The sequence below is a fragment of the Lemur catta genome, chromosome 23 (genome assembly GCF_020740605.2).
Source record: "Lemur catta isolate mLemCat1 chromosome 23, mLemCat1.pri, whole genome shotgun sequence".
Lineage (NCBI taxonomy): Eukaryota > Metazoa > Chordata > Mammalia > Primates > Lemuridae > Lemur > Lemur catta.
In genome coordinates, this window is record NC_059150.1 from 886237 (window position 1) to 913267 (window position 27031).

The 27031-nt window shown below is 35.9% G+C and overlaps 1 protein-coding gene across 3 annotated transcripts in view; it reads right to left on the bottom strand.

The window, feature by feature from the left end:
• Positions 1-27031, bottom strand: part of DENND1B (DENN domain containing 1B) — a 232323-nt gene that overhangs the window by 59469 nt on the left and 145823 nt on the right. For all 3 annotated transcript variants that reach the window (XM_045536506.1, XM_045536504.1, XM_045536505.1), the window contains 4 exons: positions 25371-25481; positions 11452-11552; positions 5655-5700; positions 343-444 (listed from right to left, as the gene is read on the bottom strand). In XM_045536506.1, coding sequence (XP_045392462.1) covers positions 343-444; positions 5655-5700; positions 11452-11552; positions 25371-25439 — 318 coding nt within the window. In that variant the 5' untranslated portion in view covers positions 25440-25481. The remainder of the gene's footprint in view (positions 1-342; positions 445-5654; positions 5701-11451; positions 11553-25370; positions 25482-27031) is intronic.

Below are 27031 nucleotides of genomic sequence, written 5' to 3' on the forward strand. Positions count from 1 at the left end.
CAAGACATGCCACCAGGCAGACAGAAATGCCTACTTTGTAATATAATGATTAAGATGAGATGAAGAGACTTGCGTTTAAAGAAACTCTGCCTAATGAATGCATCTAGCTTTTTAATTATAAGCCTACTTCTACAATAAGGAATATGATGTTCCATCCAGTATCTCCTCAACTGCCAAAAGGTAAAAATATTAAATACAGAATCTACATCAATTCCTCTCATACCCCATGCACATTCCCAATCCTTTTATTTCAGATAGAAAAAGTGGGAAAAATAACTCTTCGTAATCCAAGGGTCTAGGAGAAAACATGTATGTTCATCACAGAACATCCTTCAGACTCACCACGTCACTTGGGAGGTTGTACAAGTCGTTAAACGGTGATTCCAAAGTGTTGGTGTCAACATTCAATATCACCACATCATCCAGTGATTTGTTTTTCACTCTCTGTTTAAAAAACACAATTACAAATAAAAATCTTAGTACTCTTTTCCTACAAAATTATGATGCACTTGGAAACTCATTTAAAAATCATCTTAATGTATTAGGCTTGGGAAAAGAAAAAAGGAAAATCTAACATTATCAAAGAATATAATTTTGCCTTCTGAGAAAGGAAGTTTGAATACAACCCATTCAAAAGGATTTGGCCAAAGTGCTTAAAATAGAACATTTGCTCATCTAACATTAAACATAACTGCCAAAGATATCACAACAAAGACTTACAAAACAGGCACAATTACCTCAAACTGTAAAAAATTACATCCTTTAAAATTTATCAATTGAATTTCAGTCCCATGATAAAGGAATTTGTAGCCAGCTCTGTATCTATTTTTAGTATAAAATATATTGCAGGGATAACATAAACCAGTAACTACAGCTATAGTATTAAACTACCTTTTAAATAAATATTTTCTGTATATTTCTATACCAATAGGTATATGTTGATGATGAGGACTGAAAGTTGAGTAAGAACATAAAAGAGACGATAGTAATGTGGAATTCATTAACACTTTTCACATGAATTTCAATATAAAGAATCACATTTAATTGCCTATCAGATTGACTATTTTGACTTGTCTTATCTGTTTAAAAGCTTAGTCAAAACAGTCAAATTATCTCAATATTTCCACAAATGATAACAAATTAGAATTCTATCAAATTTTTTTATTTCAAAATATTAAGAGGGTACAAATGTTTTTGTTACATGGATACCTTTTACAAGGCTTAAGTCGGGGCTTTCAGTGTGTGCCCATCCCCCAAATAGTGTTCACTGTACCCAACAGGTAAGTTTTCTACCCCTCTTCTCCTTCTCCCTCCCCCCTTCTATCAAATTTTTCATCCTTAAATACAGGAAATATTTATGGTTCATTTTTCCTATTTAAACTAACATGTATACTTAAACAAATCATATAATTCTATCAGTCTTACATAAATGATAGCAAATAGTATTAATCCTCAGTGATAAATAAGGTGTTCACTAATAAAATATAGTCATGAACTCAATTTCATAACTGTATAAGTCAACTAGCAATAGGTTAATAATTTTAGTATAGTATTTTTAAAGTGATGTTTTATAATGATAGTCATTTTTGAAAATTATTAAATATCTTAAATTTTAAATTGGCTAAATTGATTATTTTGTTTTAAGTTAGCATGACTGAACTTTCTCTGATCCACTTAGAATTTCAAATCTCTGCATATTAAGTAGAATGTTAAATTTGCTAGGGTAATATTAGTCTAGGGTAGGAAATTTCTGTGTTAAGAAAACTATAATATCTATGTAGAGTCTGGATTCTCAGGGGACATAGGATTATAAAAATCTACCCTGTAAAAGACATCATAATTATTCTAAAGTAAGACTAAGATAACAGCCATATTAGATATTAATTGTAAGATATTAGCAGAGAATCACTAATGCTGACACTATTAGTACTACTACAAAAACTCATTTCCCTTCCTTTCCATGTGTATACATATATGTAAAAAAGTTTTAAATACATAAATATGTGGCTATTCAAAGATTAACTATAGTATAACTATAAAAATAACCTATTTTATAAACAAAAATATAATTAATGACATTTGTGTGGAAAAATTATGTCATAATTTTGATTTCACTTTCATTTTTAAGTTGTCCTTATGATAGAAATTATAAAGATCATCTCGAAACCTGATATATTTTTTAAGGGGTGAGTTAGTCTATAAATAGCCTAGGATGACAGCTATGTGCCCTCAAAATGTTCTGTGATGACACTAACACTGAATTCTGAATAAAGGAAATTGGTATTAACATAACATGTACACTTCTTTCAAAATTGCTTTTAGTTTAAAAAGTCTAATAATAGCTGAACATTAAATTCAAGGGACCATTCAATAAGAACAGAAAATCATACTCATTCCAAATCAATAAACTAAGAGCTCCTCAAGAACTCCACATAAGCAAAAAAAAAAAAAGTATGTAATTTTTTTTTAATATTTGGATTAGTATCAATATTTTATCTGTTTTTCTCTCTCCAAATCAGGCTTTTGCTATTTTTTTCTGAATAGGCAAGGGAAGTCATATATGGTATGTAAAATTGTGCCTCTTTCTCTGTCTCCTATCATCTCATAATATTGTAAGATATAACATTAAGAGAAAATATAAAAAATGAATTTACCTTTTTATTCAAAAATAAAATATGGGACATAGACTAAAAGGCTTATTGGGAACAGCAGTAAGGTGTCCAAGTACACCAGCGATACTTAACCCTCCATAAAATGTGGCCACAAATGTACATGAGGCACATTAGTGTAAAGAAATGACCCAGTGCCCGCAACCACATGATCTTACGAAACTGGTTCCACATTTTGTTTAGAGTCCTTTGTATATTAAAACAAATATGATAACTCTCACAATTGTAGCCTCTACTAATTTATTCCTAATGACTTACAGGCCTTAATCTGCCTTGAGTTCATCCCTGAAGTCTAATTTTCAAAGGAAAACAAAATGTTTTTATCCTTGATTTTAAAAGAAAATTTTTGTTTTACAAAGAGATTTCTGGGCATCTTTTACTCATAATTTCATAAAAATAAATGAAAGAAAGATATCAAAGAACATTAATTTCATGTCTTTGAACAACTATATTTAGAAGTTGTTACAAACCTAATAAAAGGTGTTGGGACTGTCTTGACTAATAGAGATAGGATAAGAGGATATTTTGACTATTATGATAGGAAAAAATTGGTTGTAATTGCCAAACAGAATGCAAAAAATTACTCAGCTCAGTCTTGGATATTAAATATGTAAATAGCTATATTGGTATTTTAATTATAAGACAATTTTTGATAAAATAAAAAAGCCCAAAAGATAGAAAATTTTAATGGGAAAAAACTGTCTGATAATGACACAGTAAGACTGAAATTGCAGGATATACATCACCTTGTGAAAGATTAAAAAGAAAGTTAATAAATGGTACCGAACTGTTTAAAGAATTCCAGAGGTTCCAGTATACCTTTTCATTCACTATTAAATCAAATAAACAAAATAAAGCTATTAAGACATTTGAACAAGTCCAGAGTATAAAAAGCACAGAGATGTCAGCCAATCTAATCATTGTTCTAAATGTTTTCATTTAATAATAGGAGCCATTTAAAGTTAACAGACTATTTCTCCAAGACAACACTTCCAAGAAGTAAATAATTCTTAAATTTGCTCCTTAAAACTAGTATTGGATTTCTCTGTAAGTGTCCAATAAATGTGATAAATTTAACTGAACCTTTAAAAACATATACCCCTTTCAGGCCAGGCGCGGTGGCTCACGCCTGTAATCCTAGCTCTGGGAGGCCGAGGCGGGTGGATCGCTCGAGGTCAGGAGTTCGAGACCAGCCTGAGCAAGAGTGAGACCCCGTCTCTACTAAAAATAGAAAGAAATTATCTGGCCAACTAAAAATATATATACAAAAAAATTAGCCGGGCATGGTGGCTCATGCCTGTAGTCCCAGCTACTCGGGAGGCTGAGGCAGTAGGATCGCTTAAGCCCAGGAGTTTGAGGTTGCTGTGAGCTAGGCTGACGCCACGGCACTCACTCTAGCCCGGGCAACAAAGTGAGACTCTGTCTCAAAAAAAAAAAAATAAATAAATAAATAAATAAATAAATAAATAAATAAAAACATATACCCCTTTCTATATTATTTTGGAAAAACTGAATCATTTGCTTTAAAAGTTGATGTAGAATCAATCATTATGCAAAAAAATTACAACATCAACAGGTAATAATTTCAAATATTTTTCAGCTCTATAAATATATTGTAAAAATTACATATCCTAATAGATACATTAAATAAGGAGAGAAATATATACTAGCATAAAAATCAAATTTGATGACTCTTTAAGAATCCAACTATGGTTAGATTTTGAATAAAGTCACATTATTGATGAATAAAATGCCAGTCATATACTCTGTGATCTAATAACAGATTAAATACCTATTCATTCATGTTTTATTTCATATAATTTGTCCTTTCACTGTAAGTGCCTTGACATAAGAACAAGTTTTCTAAAAATGAAGAAAATACAGAGTCAAAGTTATCCAACCCAGACTTCAATATTGAAAACCTACTAAAGAAATCCAATAAGATGTATGTTTATTAATATTGAAACAAAAAGTGTTGCCCTAGCATTTTGCAAAAAGAAAAATTGCCCACAGCTAGAGCACAGGTAGAATTCCATAACTCAGGCTTCCTATAGCGGCATGACTCTCTCCCAGTATGATCCTCAGGAGTTTTAAAATATATCAACAGACTCTTCTTTGATCAAAGTAAGGACTCATGGCATATACAACAACCAATAAGAAAACCAAGTCTAATTCTTTAAGGTTTCTCATTAGAAACTGGGTTGAAGTGAAATCTGCACAACCAGCAAAACGAGAAATTTATTTGAATAAAACTGAAATCCTCTAGTTATACTGATGCCACTTAATTGACCCGTCTTCTGTTTTAATCCAGGCCTTTTGTTTATTATTTTACATGCTAACTTTATAAGAATCCTCTCTGAAATCTCACTGATTTTAAGTTCAAGGTGTTTCACTATAGGGATAACTGAAGTGACAAAAATCATTTTGGAATGACGTGGTAACGGGGAAACAATGTTGCTAAATTTTACCTCCCCCAACAGGACTGAAAATTAACACTTATTTAAAAACCTATATTCTAATTTAAAAGTTCACAATTAGTACACTAAAACCACATTTTGTAAAAGCATACTGGTAAATTGAAACATAACAAAGTTTGTAAAATAAAATGTTGCAATTTATGACTCATAAGTATGTAAATTTTGACTTTCAAAATATAGGTCTGAAGAAGAGAGATAAATGATCAAGTTGCCATAAAAAAGTGGTTCATCAAATACTAAAGTTTTTAGTATTTAAAACTTACCATATGACATCTACCAAATATAACCTATTTCCCATGGTTTCATGCTATTGAAAATGGGCACTTAGTATACTAATTTAAATGAAATATTACAATGTTACCTTTTTTAAAATGAACACTTAAGTATACTACAAATATAAAACTAGTCATTGCTTTGTGCTATTCAACTGATATTCCTTCAAAACAAAATTGTTTCAACTCCTATTTTTATTAATTTTATCATTATCCCATGTCTGAAAGATACTCACCTCTATGAGGCTGGAGTGTATTCCAATCAGGTATGGCATTGGGGCACTAAATTAAAAAAATATATACGCACAGATTCATACAGTTCATTAAAACTGAAACAACAATATAAGTAATTCAGAATGTTTAAATGCTCAGTTCCACCAGCATAACACATCACAGATATTCAAAATTATTTAATATGTAAAACTCAAATTTAATCTTAGAGACCATTAATATATTTAAATTAAGGTTGGTATATATAAAAATCACAAAATCATTTATAATCAAATCAAGAGTTGCAATGCCTAAAAGACTTTTTTATTTAAGAAGAGTATCAGGGTCTGGGCCATAGCTTTGAGTTGAATCTTTCCCATATACCTCATGGCAAATATATACTAAATAATCATCAGATTTATTTACATTCCTTTTGTACATCTTTTCCTATTCAATTCTTATTTCTATGCTATTTTTTAATATGTCTTCATTGTTTCACACCAACTATGCCCCAAATATTTATTCAGTCAGTCAGCAAATACACCTTGAGACTTACTGTGTGTCCAGCACAGTTCTGGAACTGGAGGTACAAAAATTAAACAAGTTCCTCACCTACTGTGCTATCTTTCCCTTCAAGTACCTTGTCTTTTACTTAAGTTTTATAAATTCAGGTTTATCCAAATTTTACTTTCATTAATAAAATAATTTTAATACATTTTAAAATACTTAAATGTGAGAATGATCTTGAATTAAGTAATTCAACACATGATATTCGGAGCATAGCAAGTGCCAGGCCACGAGGTAGAGGTTTGGGAACAATAATAAACATACAAACAATATATTCCCTTGCGGATCTTATCCTCTAGCAGAGAAGATATTAAATAATTTTAAATATATAAAATCAGAATTACTAGTTATTTCAGAAATACTTCTCATGAAACACAGGAAGGAAGTTATTCAATTTGACATTTCAAAACTAAAATGTCATCTAACGTGAAAACATGAGAATGGACAGATGTCTACCAAGGTGATAAAAGATACGTGAATAAATAGCTGTTTTAACACAAAACATTTTGGGCAATTCTTTTATAGACATCTTCGTGCTCTATTAATGCAGACCTTTTCTATTAATGCAAACAGATAATCCTCTTTCTCAAAAGATTTGCATAATTTTCTAAACATCATTGTCACTATTAGAACAAAGCTGTCCAAACTACTGTGTGTTCACTTTGCTACTGAGAACCAGTAATAGATAAAACTAACAGGCACCTTGACAGACCCAGAGATTTCAAAGTAACCTCTAACAGTTCCAAATTTAAGGATGGCTAAACACTAATCCATACACCCAGATTTCACAAAAGAAGTGCTAAATTCTTATTTTACTCCTCATTAGCCTGTACATTCTAGTTCATTACTTCTTCTTATACTAGATTCTAATTCCCAGTTGTCTTTGCCTTTTGTAGCTTTGTTCCTTCCAATTTTTTTTTTAATTTTTATGCAACAGACCATCTGGAATTGATTTGATATTCTGGATACTTCACTTGACTGGAAGTTGAGAACTATTTATAGGCCTTGATATCCTTAAGACCTAACAGATTTTCTGCCTTCAAAAGGAAACGGGGAGAATGAATGTGGACGGTTCCACTTTTGCTTAAATAAGGGAGGGCCGGTCACTTCCCCAGTCCAGGTTCTCGTCCCTGGAATTCCTTCTGGGACTCCACAGAAGATCCAAAACGCACGTCACTGACTATTCTGGCTTCCGTGACCTGGTTTGGGCAACCGTGACTAAACAAGCCAGGCAACTCCCAAGATCTTTAATACGCCAAGCCCTCCACACATCCAGAGTACTATTAAATTATTAAAGTCACTCTGCAAATTCCGATCTGCCCCAGGTTAGCTACCCTGACCACAAGAATTATAATATAAGGAGAGTCCCTGGTATCTCAGGTTTCAAAGCATATTTTAATAAAAGAGTGTTAATCAAAACATCTAAGCCTTCTAGAAACAATAATCCCCGTGTCCATTTTACAAATGTTGAAGGGATATTGAGTGGGTAAGAATTTCATAAAATCAGAGACAAAAGTGCTAAATAGCCTATTAAAATATTAGGAAACACATCTACGAAAACATTTTTTAAATTACTACTAATCTTTAGAAGTATAAATAATAAATGTATAAAAATTATTAAGCTAGAACAAAAAGTTCAATAAAAAGCTCCTATGCAGAAGTTAATAATACAGTAACTTGAAACTTTTCAAAATATGATCACTGGGTATCATCCACATATTTTCTTCTCACTAATTTCTAACAAAATCCAAAACATAACAGACATGAGAACTGTAAACATTATTAATTTGAAACCTAATTTCCTAAAATAATGATGATGTTTTATAGAATACAGAATTCATTGAATAGTTGTTTCTTTCTCACAAACAATGAATTGTGATCCTAATATGAAATCAGCTAAATCTAACAAAAGGTAATTTTGCAACCCTAGCTGAAATTTCCTAATTAGATTAGGGCATTAATAAGTCAGAAAGAGATTCTTGGCAACACAGATGTTTTAACATCCATGTGCAAAGCTGTCCTAAAACCTTCTGTCAATGAAGTTATTCTGCAAAGACAGGATACAGAAGGCTCCATTATTTCTGCTGCTTCTCTCTGTTAGCAAATTCATCTTTACTCAAAAATACGCTTTTTTTTTTTTTTTTAAGGTTTTCTGACAAAGAGACCATCCATGACATAGACTACAATAGCAGTCTACTAGGGTAATCTAAAGGACATACTTTTTATTTGTTTTTTAAAAAACTACTTTCTTAGAAGCTAAATGTGCTCCTTCCACAGAAGGGTCAGATGGATAGCCTAAATTAAAAAGAGTCACTCAACCATTCCCTGAAAAAGTAACAAATGATCACAACTTTACTGGTCCTCAGTACACTGCCTCCCACGTGTTTATGGCCTCAGGTGGGCTGGGAGTGTCTGGCAACATCAGACTTGCCGCATCCTGGTGCTCTTCTGTTGGTCGGTTAAGGGGAAAATGGGGATGGTGTCACTGCTCCCAGGAGCCTCCCTAACCTGCCGGGGCGTGTGGGCTGCTGCTTCCCTTGCATGCCCATGCATGGTTCTTTTGCACGCCTCTGCAGGAGCACTTAGAATATTCCAGTGCTGTGCTCTGCTGTGTGTGTGTGCGTGTGCACACAGATGCACACGTGTATGGATGTGTAAATTTCTTCCCATCTGTCAATCTCACAAGGGCAAATCTCTAAGTCTTATTCATTACATGACATGCCCACAGCTTGGTAAATAGGTGTTCACTAAATGTTTCATGAGTAGACAAATGAATGAATGAACCAACAGAGAAACAGGGCTTTATCAATAGATCGAGGTGCGCTATTCGCCCACGGTCACCAGATGGCATTACGGCTCTCCACAGTCCATCCCATGCCAGAACTACAGGTTCAAACACAGAAAGACTTTGTGCAGGTAGGATTATCTCAGGATTTAGAAAGTCCAATCATGTCAAAGAATTAGCAAAGATATATCTACTCCTATCAAATCTTCCTGGTGCTATTTTTGAAATGGTATATAAAAGTTATTTATTCAAAGCCCATGACATTGAAGGGATAATCTGTAACATTTCTCTCTTTTGCATATAGATCAGTATGATTCTAACCTCAAGGATGCAGAAGGAAGAAAATCATATTTTCTAGGAAACAGTTTAATCCATCAAATTTTTTGACAATGAAAGAGACCCAGAGTCTTAGCTATTCTAAGAAAAATCCTATTAAGTATAATATGATATTATACTTCCCGTGATAGAAGCTGAGCCTATCATTGTGGCCTTAAGGTTCAGGGAGTTCCAGACACTCCTTGTTTGAGTATCACTGCTCTACTCTCTGGATCAGGGAGGTGCCAGGCATGGAGACTGTTAGAACTCATCCTAAAGGCTATTTTAGATGTTAAAACTAGAAAGAAAATTCCAGGGATTGAAATATGAAACAAGCTTCCTTCATCATAGTGGAAGCAGCAGAGAAAGAAGGGTCTGATGGCAGGGATACAAAGTATCGGAAAGACAGCTCTGGAAAGAATTAGTACAGAACTGCCTGTGTCATAGCATAGATTCTAAATAACATCTTAGAAAGCCTTAAATGTGTAATTCATTATACAGAATGAACTTAAAGGTGTGTTACCTGTTAAGAGGTCAGAACATTTTAATAGAAAAATTAAGATGTCATTAACATTATATATGATAAAACATAATTCTAAACCTCATAATTAGAAGTGTTAGTTCTTGAACCATTAATTTGACATATTTTTAAAAATCATATCTCAATATATTTTCAAATGCTTATTTTGAAATTATTCAAAATTCTTGAAATTATTCAATATTTTTGAAATAAATCAGTTTTAAGTACTGAAATCTATGTGCAAAGATCTACCACATATGTTATCATGAACAGACTACAGTCCCTGCCTTCAAGGATGCTAAGATACTAGAGGTATGTTGGTCAAAGAAAAACTCTAAAATGAATAATAACAGAGCCTATTTATAGATTTAGCTTTACTCTTAGACTTGTGTGTGACACTTCACAATGTAATTAAACTGCATTCCTACAGTCTCCTGAAAAACTGTTTCTCCTTTCTAGCTACGAAACAGCAGAACACAGCAGTGGTAGGACACTAGGCATCCACTTCACAGCATTATGAATACTAATACCAGTACTACGCTGTGGAAATACACACTGTATTAGTACAATCGATATGTGGCCAAGCACATGTGCTGCCATTACAATCTCCTGTTCTGAGGAGGGTTAGTCATAAAAACTTAAAAGAAAACCTGTACATATGAACTTAAATCATTTAAATCCTTAAATACTTTCTGCCTATCCTAGAAAGTGAAATAAATATATTCTAAAAGAGTTTTGTTTTTTAATAACATTAGCTGTGATATAAACAAATACATTACAGTCAAAATTATTTCCTTCTATGGATGTGTGCACATGCATGGTTCAGAGGAAAAATCCCACCACATTTCTTAAGAATTAAGCTAAGCCTGCAGAAAATGATTATGCAATGGAGGTAACATTCTACTCCTAGTCCTGAAGAAGGTCCTAAAGCTGCCGTTCAGGGAATATAATCCTGGTCTAGCCTCACTCGTAAGTATGCAGACTCTTTCGGGGGACGAGGACAAGGAGGTTCTAGAGGCCTGGCTGAATTCAGCTTGGGCTGAACCACTGAGAGTTGTCTCTAGTACCAGGAAGCTCTTTAGAACTACTCCCCACCCTTTTCAACATTACTTTTCATAGTGGCTTAAGGCTGAGACTTTGAATTAAACCCGAAACTTGAGAATTCTTGTATTCAAGGCAACCCGTTTGCTGGGATCTGGGGCGTGGTGTGCTACCGAGGAGAGAGAGGTAAGGGAAAGCGGCCCTGACAGCGGCAATGTGGTTTCTGGCAGACTTGGCAGACAAATTCTGGCACCTGAGATATTGGGTTCTCTAATTAACGCCATAACTTCTGCACTATTTTCCTGACCACAACCTGATTGTATTTGTTTCTATTTATACATTTAGTTATCTAAATGACTGCAGAAGAAATTCACAAAATCCAAAGAACTTTATGTTTACCAACTATAAATTTCTGCTGCCTTTGAGAAGAATTACTCTGTCGTGCATAAAATCACTCCTTAGTACTTATTTCTAATCATTAAGTTTCCATAATTTCTTTCATACAGACCCCAAGCTTATCTCATCTACAAGTAAATGTATTTTTTCCCTAATCATGGAACCTAGATTTCCAGGAGTCTGGCAAGAGCCCGCTTACCAGCAGTAGTCCAGCAGGTGCGGAGGGAGCACGGGGATGTATATGTGTTGCCAGTACATGGGGTACAGGAGAGCAGCCGATCCGTGCAGACAGGCAGTTAACTGAAGTTCGTAAAAGGACAACACAAATAAGTAGCTGCTGACCCTCCAAGAAAAGGCACATTCAAGGTATTGAAGATGAATGATAATCATGAAACAATTTATGTAATGACATAAATCACACTGTCTTTATCAATTCTACATGTAAAAGGTCTTATGTCTCAGAGGCCTCTCTGAAAAACACATAAACAGCAAAAGTAGCTTTTTGGGAATCATATGCAGACAGTAATAATCACCTGAAAATACAGAGTTTGGGTCAAAACTTAATACATAAATAGAAGTAAAACTGAAACATTAGATGAGCATCTTAAAAATACTGTAGGAAATTACAATTTGTACAGCACAGTCTGTGCATCACTCAGATTAATACAACACGATTAAATATGGAAAGGAAGAGAGGCTGAAAGCTCCTGAGGGATATCATTAGGGCAAATTGCCAAGGAATGAAACATGAGCCAGTCAGGAGCGTCTGGAAGCTGCGGTAACACCAGGGGACTTGAATGTTCGACAGTTGGAGCTTCAGTAATGTGTGAACCGCGGGTTACGGTATCAGGAGACTCTGTTCACTGACACATAGAATGTCACTATTGACCAGCAAACTGCCCAAGCTTGACAGCTGTACTGCAGGAAGCCAAGTATATCATAATTTCATATTTAAACTGTTCATTCCAGATTAACATTTTGTTTCTTAGCTTTGTATCACAACTGCTGCAATTACATTGTTGCCATTTTAAAGGTAATTGCCATTTTAATTGTTTTGTTTTGGCAAGCAATTAAACATTTTTTAACACTTAATAAAAGGATATCACTTTTTCCTCCCTCCTACTAACCCTCATCAGAATTATTTCCACGACTTTGCTTCCATTTTAAATTATATTTCTGTGGGTGTAAATTCATTTTTTAGTGTTTAAAGCAATAGTTAAATCAGCATTCTTCATCATTTTAAAGTTTTGTTATGGTCTGTGTTTCCAGGTTACCAACTAAATCGTTTAATTCAACCTGAAAATCAAAATTTAAAAAAGAAACTATCTGAAAGTGAACCACAGATTCTATAAACCATTATCTCTATTATTAGACAAATAAAACACTGTAATCATAATTTAAAATAAAGGTACACAAAGCAATCCATATCTTACTAATAGCAACATTTGTCTATGTTTAAAAGTGCAAAATAGCTTCATTAGATAAAAAATCAATTAAAATAATCTGATCTGAACTAAAATCATATAAATTTTCATTGAAAATATACTTATCTGCTATAGATAATGTATTTTTTTCAGTCAGACTACTAATCAATTTTATATGGCAAACAATGTATTTTGATTTCACTTAGGATGTTACCATTAAAGGGTTTTAGTACCTTGCACTTACAAGCTTTAAGAGTTTGTTACAGTATCTCTTTAATAAATATTTTTTAAATTTCGTAACTGGAGTATACAATATGCCACTAGGAGGCATTCAAATACTTCCATTTAACAATTATAGACCCTAAATTTATTTACTTACAAACTTGAACTAGAGGGAAATGAAAATGGGGTTGATCTAACTCATTGTGTCAAATTCTCCAAGAGCTTTCAGGTACTCCCCTGGTTGTAAATTAGGTCTCCTTAAAGCTGTGTTAACTCTTTCCATCCCTTCGGTGTAACCTCATGGGCTGAAAGAGCTTATGTAGCTTTGAAAGGCAGTTAATTACTCAATTTCTCCATCTGCACACAGATGACTTTTAAAACAGCTCATTTAAAACCTTAAAAAAAAAAAGGAAAGTGTTCCTTTATTACTGAGAAAATAACAATGTAGCAAGAGAAGAAACACAGTCTCAAAATGAGGAATTAATTATAAGGAAGGCGACTTATTTCACTCTACCTAAATGTTATGTAGATACTTTCCCTACCCGCTAATGGTCATCCTTAAATGAAGTTATTGATTTTCCACTAACAAGGCACATTATCTGATGACTGACTGGTTTGAGAGGATGGTTTCTGTGATCACCAGCAGAGCTGCAAAATCTCTGCAATGGCCAGCATCAGGCAGGGGTTATCTCTGCTAATCAGCATCTACCAGGAGAGGAGGAAACTCTGCAGGACTCGGCAACTTTTGGGATATGGGGAATAGGGGACAGAGAGAGGTAAAAATACATGCCAACTCCTCCACAACCCTAGTTTCTGAAATTCACAACTCGAATGAATTGATGTAATAATCCATTATTATCATATGGCAAAAGTGTAAGGTTTAAGAGGAACTATAAGTGATTTGCTTTTGCAAATACTGTTCTGTTAACTGTGAGGCATCCAAGCGGTATTTCCAGAGAAGGCAGCAGCACACCAGAGAACAGCCCTCACACGCACCAGCAGCACGCAAGAACCACGTAGCTTCCAAAATTGAGGAAATACTCTTTACAGCATATTTTTTGTAAAGAAGATAACAAATTTGCAAGTAAAGAGAAATACAATTAAGAAAACATAAATTTACTAGAAAATTAAACACATTTATATACAAACTGTAACAATTAAGTATATTATAGACACAAAGTTAGGGCTGTACCACCACCAAGCTGCGTGGCCCCTAACACACCTGCTCATATAACCAGGTCTCAGTACCTTAATCTTTACAATAGGAACTCTACGCTAGATGATCTGTGAGCATTGTCTCTCATAGATCAAATATTCTTTATTCTTAAATCACATCAATTCCAACTTTTTATACTCTTATTATTTTTTTCCATTCAGGTGGTTAACAGAATATTTTAACCACACTATAATTCAGATCTACTGTCAAAATATATGTAAAGATCATCTCTAAACGATTTAAAACACTGTGCAACTGGAAACATAATAATTTATGTGCTTAATGCAACAAAACTTTTGAGTGCCTGCTATGTGCTATTGTCAATCCCTGCCAGGCAGGAGGGCCAAGGCAATGAACAGAACTAAGTCCCTGTTTCCATGGAGCTTACGTGTTAGTGGAGAAGGCAAACAGTAAACAAGTAAAGTATATATTATGTCAGACATGAATTTTACGAAGAACTCTGAAACAGGGTAAGGGGCTAGAGAGCGATGGGGGGCTACGTTAGACAGGAGGGTCACAGAAGAGCTCTGATGTGGTGACTGAGACCCAACTGCAGTGAGGGAGCAAACTGTGAGTTTGGGGGGGAGCATCCAGGGGTCCCGACACAGAAACCTGCTTCGCACGCCCCCAGAGCAGTGGGGAGGCTGCTGAGACCAGACTGGGGGAAGTGGGAGGACAGACAAGACACGGTGAGACAGGAAAGCAGGGTCAACAGTGGGGAACCTTCCGGGACATGGCAAAGACTCGAAGCTTTAGTCTGGATGACATTTTTCTGTACCTCTGAAGAGAGTACTGCAATTTAATGAGCCAAGTAAGAAAAAGAATCTTCATAAAGTTATTTATGATGTATTGAATCTTTAAGCTTAAAGAGAAATGACATATCATATAGTCTGTCTTTCCTTGAGCTAGAATTACCCAAGATCCTATGTCTGGTTAGTGACTCCACGTTGCTTTTCCAATACTGCCAGTTACTTCTTTACTATCACAGTTATTCTTCATGAACGAAAAGAAAAGGGTGGGGGAAAATATTTCCATGTTTCAGTTAAAACATATATCTGGCATTATATTCTAAAACTGTAGGAATAATAAATTATAATTTTCTAGAAAAATACATTTACCAAATAAATGTTTAAGAAAAAATTCCTTATCTTTAAGGTGCATGCGTATTTCCATAAAGCATACTCAATATATGGAACAGATACAGTTCCAAAGGGCTGACTAATGCAAAATAAAAACATTGAGAATGTTTATTTCCTACAGACTTGGGAACCACGTGGAGAGACAAGAATGGGGGCCTGTGACATCCAACAGAGAAACCTAACAATAAAGGTCAGCAACAGTGAACTCAGTCATGGCATAAAGGCACTTGACACTTCCGGTCCCAGGTCACCAGGTCTCACACAGATACTGCCATCGATGGTAGCAGCAGCAGCAGCAAACATGTACACAGTGCCTGCCACGGCCAGGCGCTGTCACGAGTGCTTGGAGTACTCAGCTCTATCTAGTCCTCACAAGTCTCATGAAGTAGGGACCATCACACCACTATTCCCACTTAGCAGGACACGGAGGCAAAGCTCCACCGACTGCCCAGATCACACAGCTTGCAAGCAGCAAAGCCAGGACACGCACCACGGCGGGCTGGATCCAGACTACAGTAATCACTATTGTAAACTGCCTTTGATACACAGAGATTTAAAATTCCCATCGTTATGAGGCTTTAAATGGCATCTACTGACTGAAAATACTGTATTTTATACTAATTATATAACAGAGAATGCATCTTTGGACTGAACAAATAAACAAGAACAGTTGACCTTTACATGAAAAATTTAGGGAGCTATGACAGACAGAGATCCAATTTACAAAACCTTCCTCAGGCATTACAGTCTACAACTTCAGTAGGAAATTAACAGAAGAGACTCTCGGAAAATGTTAAAAGGATAAGATCACTGATAAAAGTTCTATAAGTTATCATCTCAACCTGCATTTGCAAATACACTTAAGTTTGAAATCAAACCAAATCTGTCCTGCTTTGTGATATGAAATCTGATCTATTCCTGTCTTTAAACTATATTTATTACTGGAACTAAGCCTATTAACAACATTTAGCAGTGTTTTAGGCAATTGAATAGGCATGTATGTTGAGGGGGAAAAAAACCACATTTATTAGATTCCCATGAATACAGCAGAAAAATGATCCATCTAGTATAATCACACAATGAAAAGCAGCACAATTCTTACCAGCACACCTCACAGGTAAACATCTCATACGGATACTGACACATCTCTACTCGCATTATTCTAGTCTCTGCATTGCCTGGCCAGATTCATACTACTAACCGCAATTAGCATTCTGTATGAGGTACTCTGGGGCCAATTTACATCCCCTAAAATAGTATTTATTGATAAAAATCCAAGAAGCACATATGAGAGACTTCATCTGAGTTTCAACTAAATCAATACTTAATTCAGAAATTTAGGCACTACAAATATTAATAACTTCAAATATACAGAATAAACTTCTGCAAATGGGGATGTAATAAATTCCTGACATAATTTTAAAAATTTTGTGGAAAACATAAAGAAAACATCTGCTTAAACACATTTAATTTATATTCACATTTAGAAGTTTAGACCTGCCAGGCGCAGTGGCTCACGCCTGTAATCTCAGCACTCTGGGAGGCCGAGGTGGGAGGATCGCTCGAGGTCAGGAGGTCAGGAGTTCGAGAACAGCCTGAGCAAGAGCGAGAACCCGTCTCTACTAAAAAATTAGAAAGAAAATAACCAGACAACTAAAAATATATAGAGAAAATTAGCTGGGGATGGTGGCGTATGCCTGTAGTCCCAGCTACTCGGGAGGCTGAGGCAGGATTGCTTGAGCCCAGGAGTTTGAGGTTGCTGTGAGCTAGGCTGATGCCACAGCACTCTAGCCCAGGCAACAGAGTGAGACTCTGTCTCAAAAAAAAAAAAAAAAAAAAGTTCAGATTAAAAAAGGTAGCAGCAAGATATTTGAAAACTTCAAAATTATCTCAACTATAAACTAGCCTCACTTGAGTAAAACTAATATTCAAATTAAGTAATAGTTATAAGGAAATGTTTGCAGAAATAGCAATTTTACATAATGAAAAAGACAAAATCTGGTTGTGAATTTTTTTCTTTTTTTAATAGAATTTATTTTTTAGAGTAGTTTTAGGTTCATAGCAAAACTGAGTAGAGAGCACAGAGTAAAGATTTCTCCTACTTCCCCTGGCCCCACACATGCATGCACAGCCTACCCCATACGAACACCCCCCACCAGAGTGGCACACTGTTATAAATGATGAACATACACTGACATACCCTTATCACCCAAGTTAATAGTTTACATTAAGTTTCACTCTTAGTGTTGTACATTCCATGGGTAGGGACAAATTTATAGTGAAATGTATTCAAACATTACAGTATCAAAAAAATCCTGTCAAATACTTAGGCATAAATCTAACAAAATATGTACAAGATCTATATGAGAATAACTACGAAATTCTGATAAAAGAAATCAAAGAAGAACTAAAGAAATGGAGAGAGATCGCATGTTCACAGATAGGAAGACTCAATATCATCAAGATACCAGTTCTTCCCAACTTGATCTATAGATTTAGTGTGATCCCAGTCAGAATCTGAGCAAGTTGTTTTGCGGATATCAACAAGCTGACTCTAGAGTTCATACAGAGGCAGAAGACCCAGAATAGCCAACACAATTTTGAAAAAGGGCAAAGTTAGAAGACTGACACTACCTGACTTCAAAATTTACTATAAAGCTACAGGATTCAAGACAGTGTTACACTTGTGAAAGAACAAAGAGATCAGTGGAACAGAATTTAGAGCCTAGAAATGTACTCATATAATTATCTGATTTTGACAGAGAACCAAAGGCAACGCAATGGAAAAAGGTAGCCTTTTCTGTAAATGGCGCTGTAACACCTGGACATCCACATGCCAATAAAAATGAATCTAGATACACACTTTACACCTTTCACAAAAATTTTCTCAACGTGTATCACAGACTTTATTGTAAAATGCAAAACTATAAATCTCCTAGACGATAACACAGGATAAAATCCACACGATCTAGGGTTTGGTGATGACTTTTTGGATAATGACACCAAAGGCATGACCATGAAAGAAAGAATTGATAAGCCAGACTTCATTAAAATTTAAAATTTCTGTTATGTGAAAAACACTGTCAACAGAATAAAACAGTAAGTCACAGACTAAGAGAAAAATATTTGCAAAAGATATAGCTGATAAAGGACTGTTATCCAAAAAAACATACAAAAAAACTCTTGAAATTCAATGGTAAGAACATAAACAACCCAGTTAAAAAATAGGCCAAAGAACTTAACAGACATCTCACCAAAGACGACACACAGATAAAAAATAAGCATAAGAAAATATCCTGCACGTCAAAAATATGCCATCAGGAAAATGCAAAGCAAAACAGCAGTGATTTACCGCTAAGGTCTACTGGAACAGCCAAAATCCTGAGCAGTGACCACAGCAAATGCTGGTGAGAGGTGGAGCAACAGTAACTGTCATTCATTTCTGGTGGAAATGAAAAGTGGTACGGGCACTTAGGAAGACAGTTTGGTTGGCTTCAAACAAAACTAGTATTTTTTTCTTTTTTAATATATATGTTGGAGTCAGGTAGAACTGGGTAAGCCACTTACTAATTCCATGGACTTAGGCAAGTTAACCCTCTGAGTTTCAAAATTCACATTTTCCTCTGTCTACTGTGGATCAGAACTGTACATACCACACAGTAAGTGATATTTAAATTAGTTTAAATAAATTGCTCATAAGGGTGACTAGCTCAAAGTATGTCCTAGAATATATACTGGCTATAATTATTACCATCATCATCATGATTTCATCTAAATGAAGATAACATTAGAATTCAGTATATATGATCTAAAAATAACATTCGTTGGAAGGGAAAACCTCCTGAACGAAGACAGTGGGCAGCTGAAATGGAGAACAGGGACCAGGAAAAAAGTATGAAGGAGGTAGGCCTGGCGCGGTGGCTCACGCCTGTCTGTAATACTAGCTCTCTGGGAGGCCGAGGCAGGTGGATCACTCAAGGTCAGGAATTCGATACCAGCCTGAGCGAGACCCTGTCTCTACTAAAAATAGAAATAAATTATCTGGACAACTAAAAAAATATATATAGAAAAAAAATTAGCCGGGCATGGTGGCGCATGCCTGTAGTCCCAGCTACTCGGGAGGCTGAGGGAGGAGGATTGCTTCAGCCCAGGAGTTTGAGGTTGCTGTGAGCCAGGCTGACGCCACGGCACTCACTCTAGCCAGGGCAACAAAGTGAGACTCTGTCTCAAAAAAAAAAAAAAAAAAAAAAGAAGTATGAAGGAGGTAGAATCTATAGGATTTGGGTAAAGAAGATAGGTAAGAGGATGGGGTGTTCACCAAATCAGCACTGCAGACATAACAGGAGAAGGAGATCATGGGAAAACATGGTGAGTTCCGTTTTGGAAATGTTGAATGAACAATGAATTAAATTGTAGCATAAACCCTAAGGAAGCTCATCAGAAGAGAAAAACTTAACTAACGGCAAAATGAAAAAAAATCTTTAGTATGTGAAAACATACACTAGTAAATATATCAGGTACACTTTAAAATAAACACATTGCCCTCAATGGTAGTTTTACTAAAGAAACAAAAATAGTATACATTTTTCGTACTTTTAATGTTGATAATCACTACCAGCATAAAATTGTCATTGTTCTATATAAAAAATATTTGCGTTAACACTGAAGGGTATAGGAAAAAGGAAAAATACTACTACAATAAACTGAAATCGTCCACAGTCATTTCTGTGGATATCAGACTTGCAAGAACAAAGCTTATAGGACCTAGAGGAATGACAATTTAATATACCCCCTTAGATAATCCCATAATTGTTAGAGTAAAAATTCTGCTTTGTGAATTCAAAGCTAACTGTTTACTTTGAGAAGACAAATGTACCAAATCATAAGGTAGAAATACGTGCTCATTTTCATGAAAAACGGAGCTATTAGCACCACAAAAGTTGAAAGATGAAAACTCTTCTAGTTGTCCCGTCACAGAAGTCTCCTCCAGTGAACCTCCCCCCTCTTCCCAATAGTGTTTCACAATGACCTCAACAGTCCCCTTTCCACGCTGCTGTCACCGTCACACTGAGCACTGGATGAGAATGCCATGTTCGGAACAGCAGTATACACGTCAAATAATACACTAGTAAGTAGAACTATTATCTGTAATTTCAGATAATGAAATTACCTGACATAATTGGTTGCTATGGGTTTTGGGAAGAATTAAAAATCTAAAAATCGTTCCTAGAATCTCTCCCTGAGAGGTTCTGATAACCATTTTTAGCTGCATTCTCACCAACACAAGGGCAGAAGCACACTTCACAGCCCTAACCAGGAAGCAGCCACGGGGCATCTCTGTTCTCTCACCAACCGTTCAGTTCTCAATCTCCAGGAAGAGGCTCTGTGCTGCAGGTTTCAGACTGAACGCTGATACAGGTGGCACCACCAAGACACAAAGGAAGAATATGTATAATCCAGATGAAGAGGTGAAAATCCTCTGGACTCCCTTTCAGTCTAACCTATAAAATCTATATTTTAATAGCCCGTGTCCCAGAGATCACAAGATTTCTTTTTGCATGTGCCCTCGATGGAATTAATGAGAGGAGGAGAGAAAAACGTATGCTTAAATGCCTGGGGGTAACTATCACAAAGAGAGAAATTTTAGTTTATTAACATAATTCCAGCACCTGCAGCATATCGCTTGATCTAAATATTCCGAAAATAACATGCACTACACAATCAAATCTCTGTAACTAATGTGGTTACAGGCTCTAAGAGGGTAACACTTACCAACGAAATACTGGTCAGAATACTAGCTAACATTTGGACATCTGCTTTAGAGAGAAGCTTCCTTTCCACCTGCTTCTGCAGGCCACAGAGATACACTCTAGTTAACACAGCACTGACAGGATGATGAGAAGCTCCTGTCAGACGCTGGCCGGCCGGGTGTCTGAGACAAAACGCACAGCCCCAGCTGACTAGTTAGAGAAAGTCTGGGGAAGCACAATTATAGAGGCACATGACAAGGCTTCATGCCTGACTGATTTGAGAACCAATGACATGGTTTAAACAGCAATCCTCCCTATCTGTGGTCACAAAACAGCAATAAGTCAACTGATACACACTTGTAATACCATGATTTATTCCTCTGCATCACTGATACGACGTTCTGCTAGTCCACCAAGATTCACCTGGGGCTGAACCATCTAGGGCCTGCCTACAGCATGCATGAAATTAGCGTTCTCATTCAGGATTACCAGAAACCTTCCCATGCGTACGTGATAACATGTAAGTCAGCAGAATAAAAACAAAAATGATTATGTCCCAAATTCCTTAATCTCAAACATGAAAAACTATAGCAATAGGTCCTAACACAATGTCATACTTTAAAATATAGACAGGGAATCTATTAAAATTTTAAAAATATTAAATATTTTAATATATTCGTTTATATATCTTAAAACTAAATTTTTTAAAGTTTATCTTTATGAAGGTACAAATTATAATTCTTTTAACTACAAATAGCACCTAGGCCGGGCGCGGTGGCTCACGCCTGTAATCCTAGCCCTCTGGGAGGCCGAGGCGGGTGGGTTGCTCGAGGTCAGGAGTTCGAGACCAGCCTGAGCGAGACCCCATATCTACTAAAAAAAAAAAAAAAATAGGAAGAAATTATCTGGCCAACTAAAATTATATATAGAAAAAATTAGCCGGGCATGGTGGCGCATGCCTGTAGTCCCAGCTACTCGGGAGGCTGAGGCAGTAGGATCGCTTAAGCCCAGGAGTTTGAGGTTGCTGTGAGCTAGGCTGATGCCACGGCACTCACTCTAGCCCGGGCAACAAAGTGAGACTCTGTCTCAAAAAAAAAAAAAAAAAAAAAAAAACCCTCAAACTAGCTGATTTGCTACCAGAGTATCACCACTAAAACCTGCAGCAAGATATAAGGTTGGCAAGTATGATTCTACTATAATCATAAAAAATGATGACTGTCAAAGAATAAATAATTGAGGCAAACAAAATTCTAGCATTACCAGTGTTAAGACACTTTAACTTATATGTATTCTCTCAATAATTAAAATTCTTACTGTGTACTTTAAAAATGAAAAATCAGTAAAACACAATTCCTTACATTAGCAGGAAGTACATTATAATCTCTACGGTATTTAAAAAATATAAGAATGTAAAAAGCTTAAAAGCAACTATTCTTTCCTTTGATGTTTTTCAGAGATTTCACTAAACTCCTCTTAAATAGCTTATTTCTAATTTATGTTAAGGCACTAATCCTTGACCTTAAATGTTACTATGCATAGAATTTTTGGATTATTACCATTACAACTGAAAAAATACAATTTTGAGATTTTGAATTGTAGTACTGATATGCCCACTTTTTCTGAAAATTGAAAATACATTTTACATGCTGAACAATATATTATATGCATTTAAAGGAGTAAGTGTGGAGAAATGATGTAGTAATATCAAAAAATAAGTATTAGTCACTGAAGCAATTATTTCTTTTTTCTTACCCATCTTAGAGAGATGTGGAGAAATTCAGTCTGAATCATTTTGCATTTGTATGTATTTCCTTTTCTGCGATCTTTAACTTAGCATTAAAGTAAAACCATTCTTCTTTCCCCTCCTGCAGTTCCTCCTCATTTTTTAACCATGATTTTTTTAAGATTATAAAGGATATATATATATATATATATACACACACATATATATATGAATATTGTCCTCATGATTAGAAAAGTTATACAAACTGTCCTGTAGGCCTAGGAACTAACTCGTATCAGGATTACTTCATGTAACAAATATTAATTAAACACATACTATGTGCCAGGCACTTTCTAGGCACTAAGAATTCAGTCAGCAAAGTCAAGCCCAAGCTCTCCTGGTGCTTATATTCAACTGGGATGAGAAAGATAATGAACAAAGGAACCAATAAGCAGCTGTAAGTCACATGGCTGTGAGTGGAGAAGGGCAAGGCACACGGATGTGTGTGCAGGGTCGGGGGGCAGGTTCCCACCTCACTGAGGTGGTGATAGAAGGGAGGAAGGTCCTGGCTCTAGTGAGCCGCGTGTGAGCAGGGAGCTGAAGACAGTGAGGGAGTGAGCTACGGGGACGAAGTAAAAGCTGCTCTATTTGTGAAAACATTAGAAATAAACCTAACTATTTGCTTTTGAAAAATATTGAAGTTTTTCTTTGTTTTAATTTATAGCCACTTCTCAATGGCTGGGTAGTCTCTCTTTAACTCAGTTTTTTCATGTGTGAAGTGAGAGTATTAGTAGTCTTGATCTCATACGGTTGCTATAAAGATTAAGGAAACATATATGAGAAATGCTTAGAATTGTATCTGCACAGGATAAACGTTGGATTATTATTAGGTATAATTTTATAAGAGTCTAGGTCTGCAGTTTAGAGTAAACATTAACATGACTATCCTTTATATTTGACTTAGAAAACAAACTGTTACTGTAATGACTTGGTGTTATTCAGGGACTTGCTTCCTGTGCTCGAGGTCGACTTAAGATCAACTGTTTAGGGCAGTTCCTGAAAACTTGATGGGGATGGCACCTCTGAGCTACCAGCTCTGTCTTGGGTCACTCTCTGGGGCAGTTGAGCCGATAAAAAAAACATAATTCAAGTTCTCTTTCATGATCTTCTTACCCTTCTTACGTGGGGGAAGATGCTTTACTTGAATCTATCTTCAACAATTCCTTTACATATACAGCATAGAAAAATACATCTGCTATAAATTCTATGCATTGTAACATTTACGGTCAAGGATTAGTGCCTTAACATAAATTAGAAATAAGCTATTTAAGAATTGTTTAATGAAATTTCTGAAACATTTAAGGAAAGAATAGTTGCTTTTAAGCTTCTTACATTCTTATATTTTTTATATACCACAGGACAATAATGTACTTCCTGCTAATATAAGAAATTGTGTTTTACCCATTTTTTTCATTTTTGAAGTACACACTGAAAATTTTAATTATTGGGAGAACACATACAAGTTAAAGCGTCTTAACATTCATAACACTAGACTTTTGCTTGCCTCAGTTATTTGCACTTTGACAATCACAATTTTTCATGATTATAACAGAACCACACTTGTCAACCTTACACCTTGCTGCAGGTGAGAATCAGGAGACCCAGTTTCACATCACGTGTCTCCAACAAGCCTTTTGGCCTTGGTGTAGCCATTTAATCTCTCTAAAATAGCTTTCTTACTGTTAAATACTACACAGATATCCTAGAGAAATCCTAAAACTCTTTCTACTCTAAAATGCTAAAATATTATAGAATGAGCTTTTTATTTCTGCTATTGGAGAATAAGGCATTTTATTAATTAAATTTATGAAGAAGAAAATTCACATATTGAAGTTTTTTAAAAACATATAGTTTACTCACAACTATATTTTAATTTGTATTAAAAATTAAAGTTGAAAATACTAAATTTTTAATGCTTAAAGGAGAAAAAAATTATGAAATCTAGCAAAATACTTTTGAATATTTTTCTATGACTGAAGAAAAAGCCTTCTCTTCTCACTGCCTTTTCCACAGTAATGAACACCTTCCAAAAGAACATTTTAGTGAGTGTCATAAAACCCGTGATTTATAAAAAATGCTACTTTGACTTTTAAGTTATTATCAGTCTGAAGAGCTCCTCCAAATCAAACTATTATAGAAGCTACTCCCAAACCACCACTTGGCAACAAAGATGAATCTACCTATTACCAGGTTAGGATGGCAGCTATTATCATGGCCCTCGATTTCTTTCAAGTAGCTCCAATGGAAAAAGCCACAAGTGAATAATAAAGATCTCATAATAGCTCTTAAGAATGCTTTATATGGTAGAAGGCACTAAAATGAACTCTGGAGAGTTAAAAAGGGGGGAAAAAAAACCTCTCATCTCTTGATAAGAAAAAATAATTAACCTGACTTAATGCATCTGAGAAGGCCGCCTATAAATCAGACTTTTGTACTTCAAGAGCCAGATTAAAACCATATATCAAAAAAGTATGCAGATATTGTCTTATAAGCACACATGGAACACTTCTAAACCTGCAGGGGTTTTCGGGTCTCTCTGGGACCAATGGCTATGCGCTGCTTAAGGGAAGTGTGAGGCACTCACAGTGCTCAATTTGCTGGAGGTGATGACCACGCGCCGCTCGTGCAGCATGCTGGCGTACAGCTGCAGCATGTTGCTCACGTCCACCGCCACGAAGTACTCCGTGAGGTTCCTCTGTGCAGGCGAAAAATAACTGTGTGAGTGACAGCGCACGGCGCACGCGGAGGAAAACATTTTACATGCTCACCAGGAAGTCTTAAAGTTCAAAGGACGTTATAATTAAAAATGGTATTCATTAAAGTAATTAAATTTAATACTACTCTGCTGCACATGAAGCATGAAATAATCTGCTGTTATTATTTGAGACATAACCTACTCCAGGAAAGTGCCTCTCAGAGTGTGATCAGAGGATCACATATTTCCCACCTTCCCAAACCCCCAACCCTCCGCCCCCGACCCCGGCCAAAGTATCTGGAAAGAAGCTGATTTCCTGGGCTCCAACCTAGCCCTGCTGAACTGCCATCTTCAGAGTATGGCCCCCAAGAATCTGCTTTTTAAACAAATACTCCCGGTGATTCTCATCGGGAGTACTGAGATGCTTCAGAAACCACTGCCCCAGAAAATACATTTGAATCTTTTCATGTTTACCATTCATGACACAGGCAAAATCATCATCTAATACCACACAGTGTGCAAAGCACCCAAAGAATGAGATGGATTTATAAGGCAGTTGTTTGCTTTGTTATTAAGGAAAATATCTTGTTTATACCCCACGTCAGACTTGCTTCTACCACTATAACCAAATACAATTTGGTGACGTTCTAAACTGATTCTTTAATTTAGCACTTTATTTCCCCCACATAAGAACAAAGTTGAGATAAGCTACATTAACTTTGACTTTAATTCTCTCCTTCTCGTTACTTATTTTTAATTTCCTATAATCAAACTTAAGTGCATCAAAATGCAACAAATTAACAAAGAGACTCAGTAAGACCCAATGATAAACTGAAACTATAGTACCAGGTGGACTATGACCTAGAAGGCTAAAACTTTTAGTTGGGAAAGAAAATAAGAAATTCAACTGTTTCTTCGATTTCCAGAAGGCAGAACTTTTACCAGCACAAATTGGTCATCATGACAGAGTGTATCACTAGATCTCTGAGTGCCGGTGAGTGGTGGTAAACGGGACGAGGAGACGCCCATCCCTGGGGTTTTCTGTGTCTGAAGCCCACCTCGCCTTCTAGTTCTGCGCCTCACATGCAAAGTTAACGGCATCAACATCAATATATCTCCTAGAATCTTTTTTTTTTTTTTTTTTTGAGACAGTGTCTCACTCTGTTGCCCAGGCTAGAGCGAGTGCCGTGGCGTCAGCCTAGCTCACAGCAACCTCAAACTCCTGGGCTCAAGCGATCCTCCTGCCTCAGCCTCCCGAGTAGCTGGGACTACAGGCACGTGCCACCATGCCCGGCTAATTTTTTCTATATATATTTTTAGTTGGCCAGATAATTTCTTTCTATTTTTAGTAGAGACAGGGTCTCGCTCTTGCTCAGGCTGGTCTCAACTCCTGACCTCAAGCGATCCTCCCACCTCGGCCTCCCAGAGTGCTGGGGTGACAGGCGTGAGCCACCGCGCCGGCCTCTCCTATAACCTTAAAGAAAGATACTTTTTCGGTGGGGAGTTATTTCCCAACACAGAACGCTGCCTTACGCTTACGTCCTTGCTCT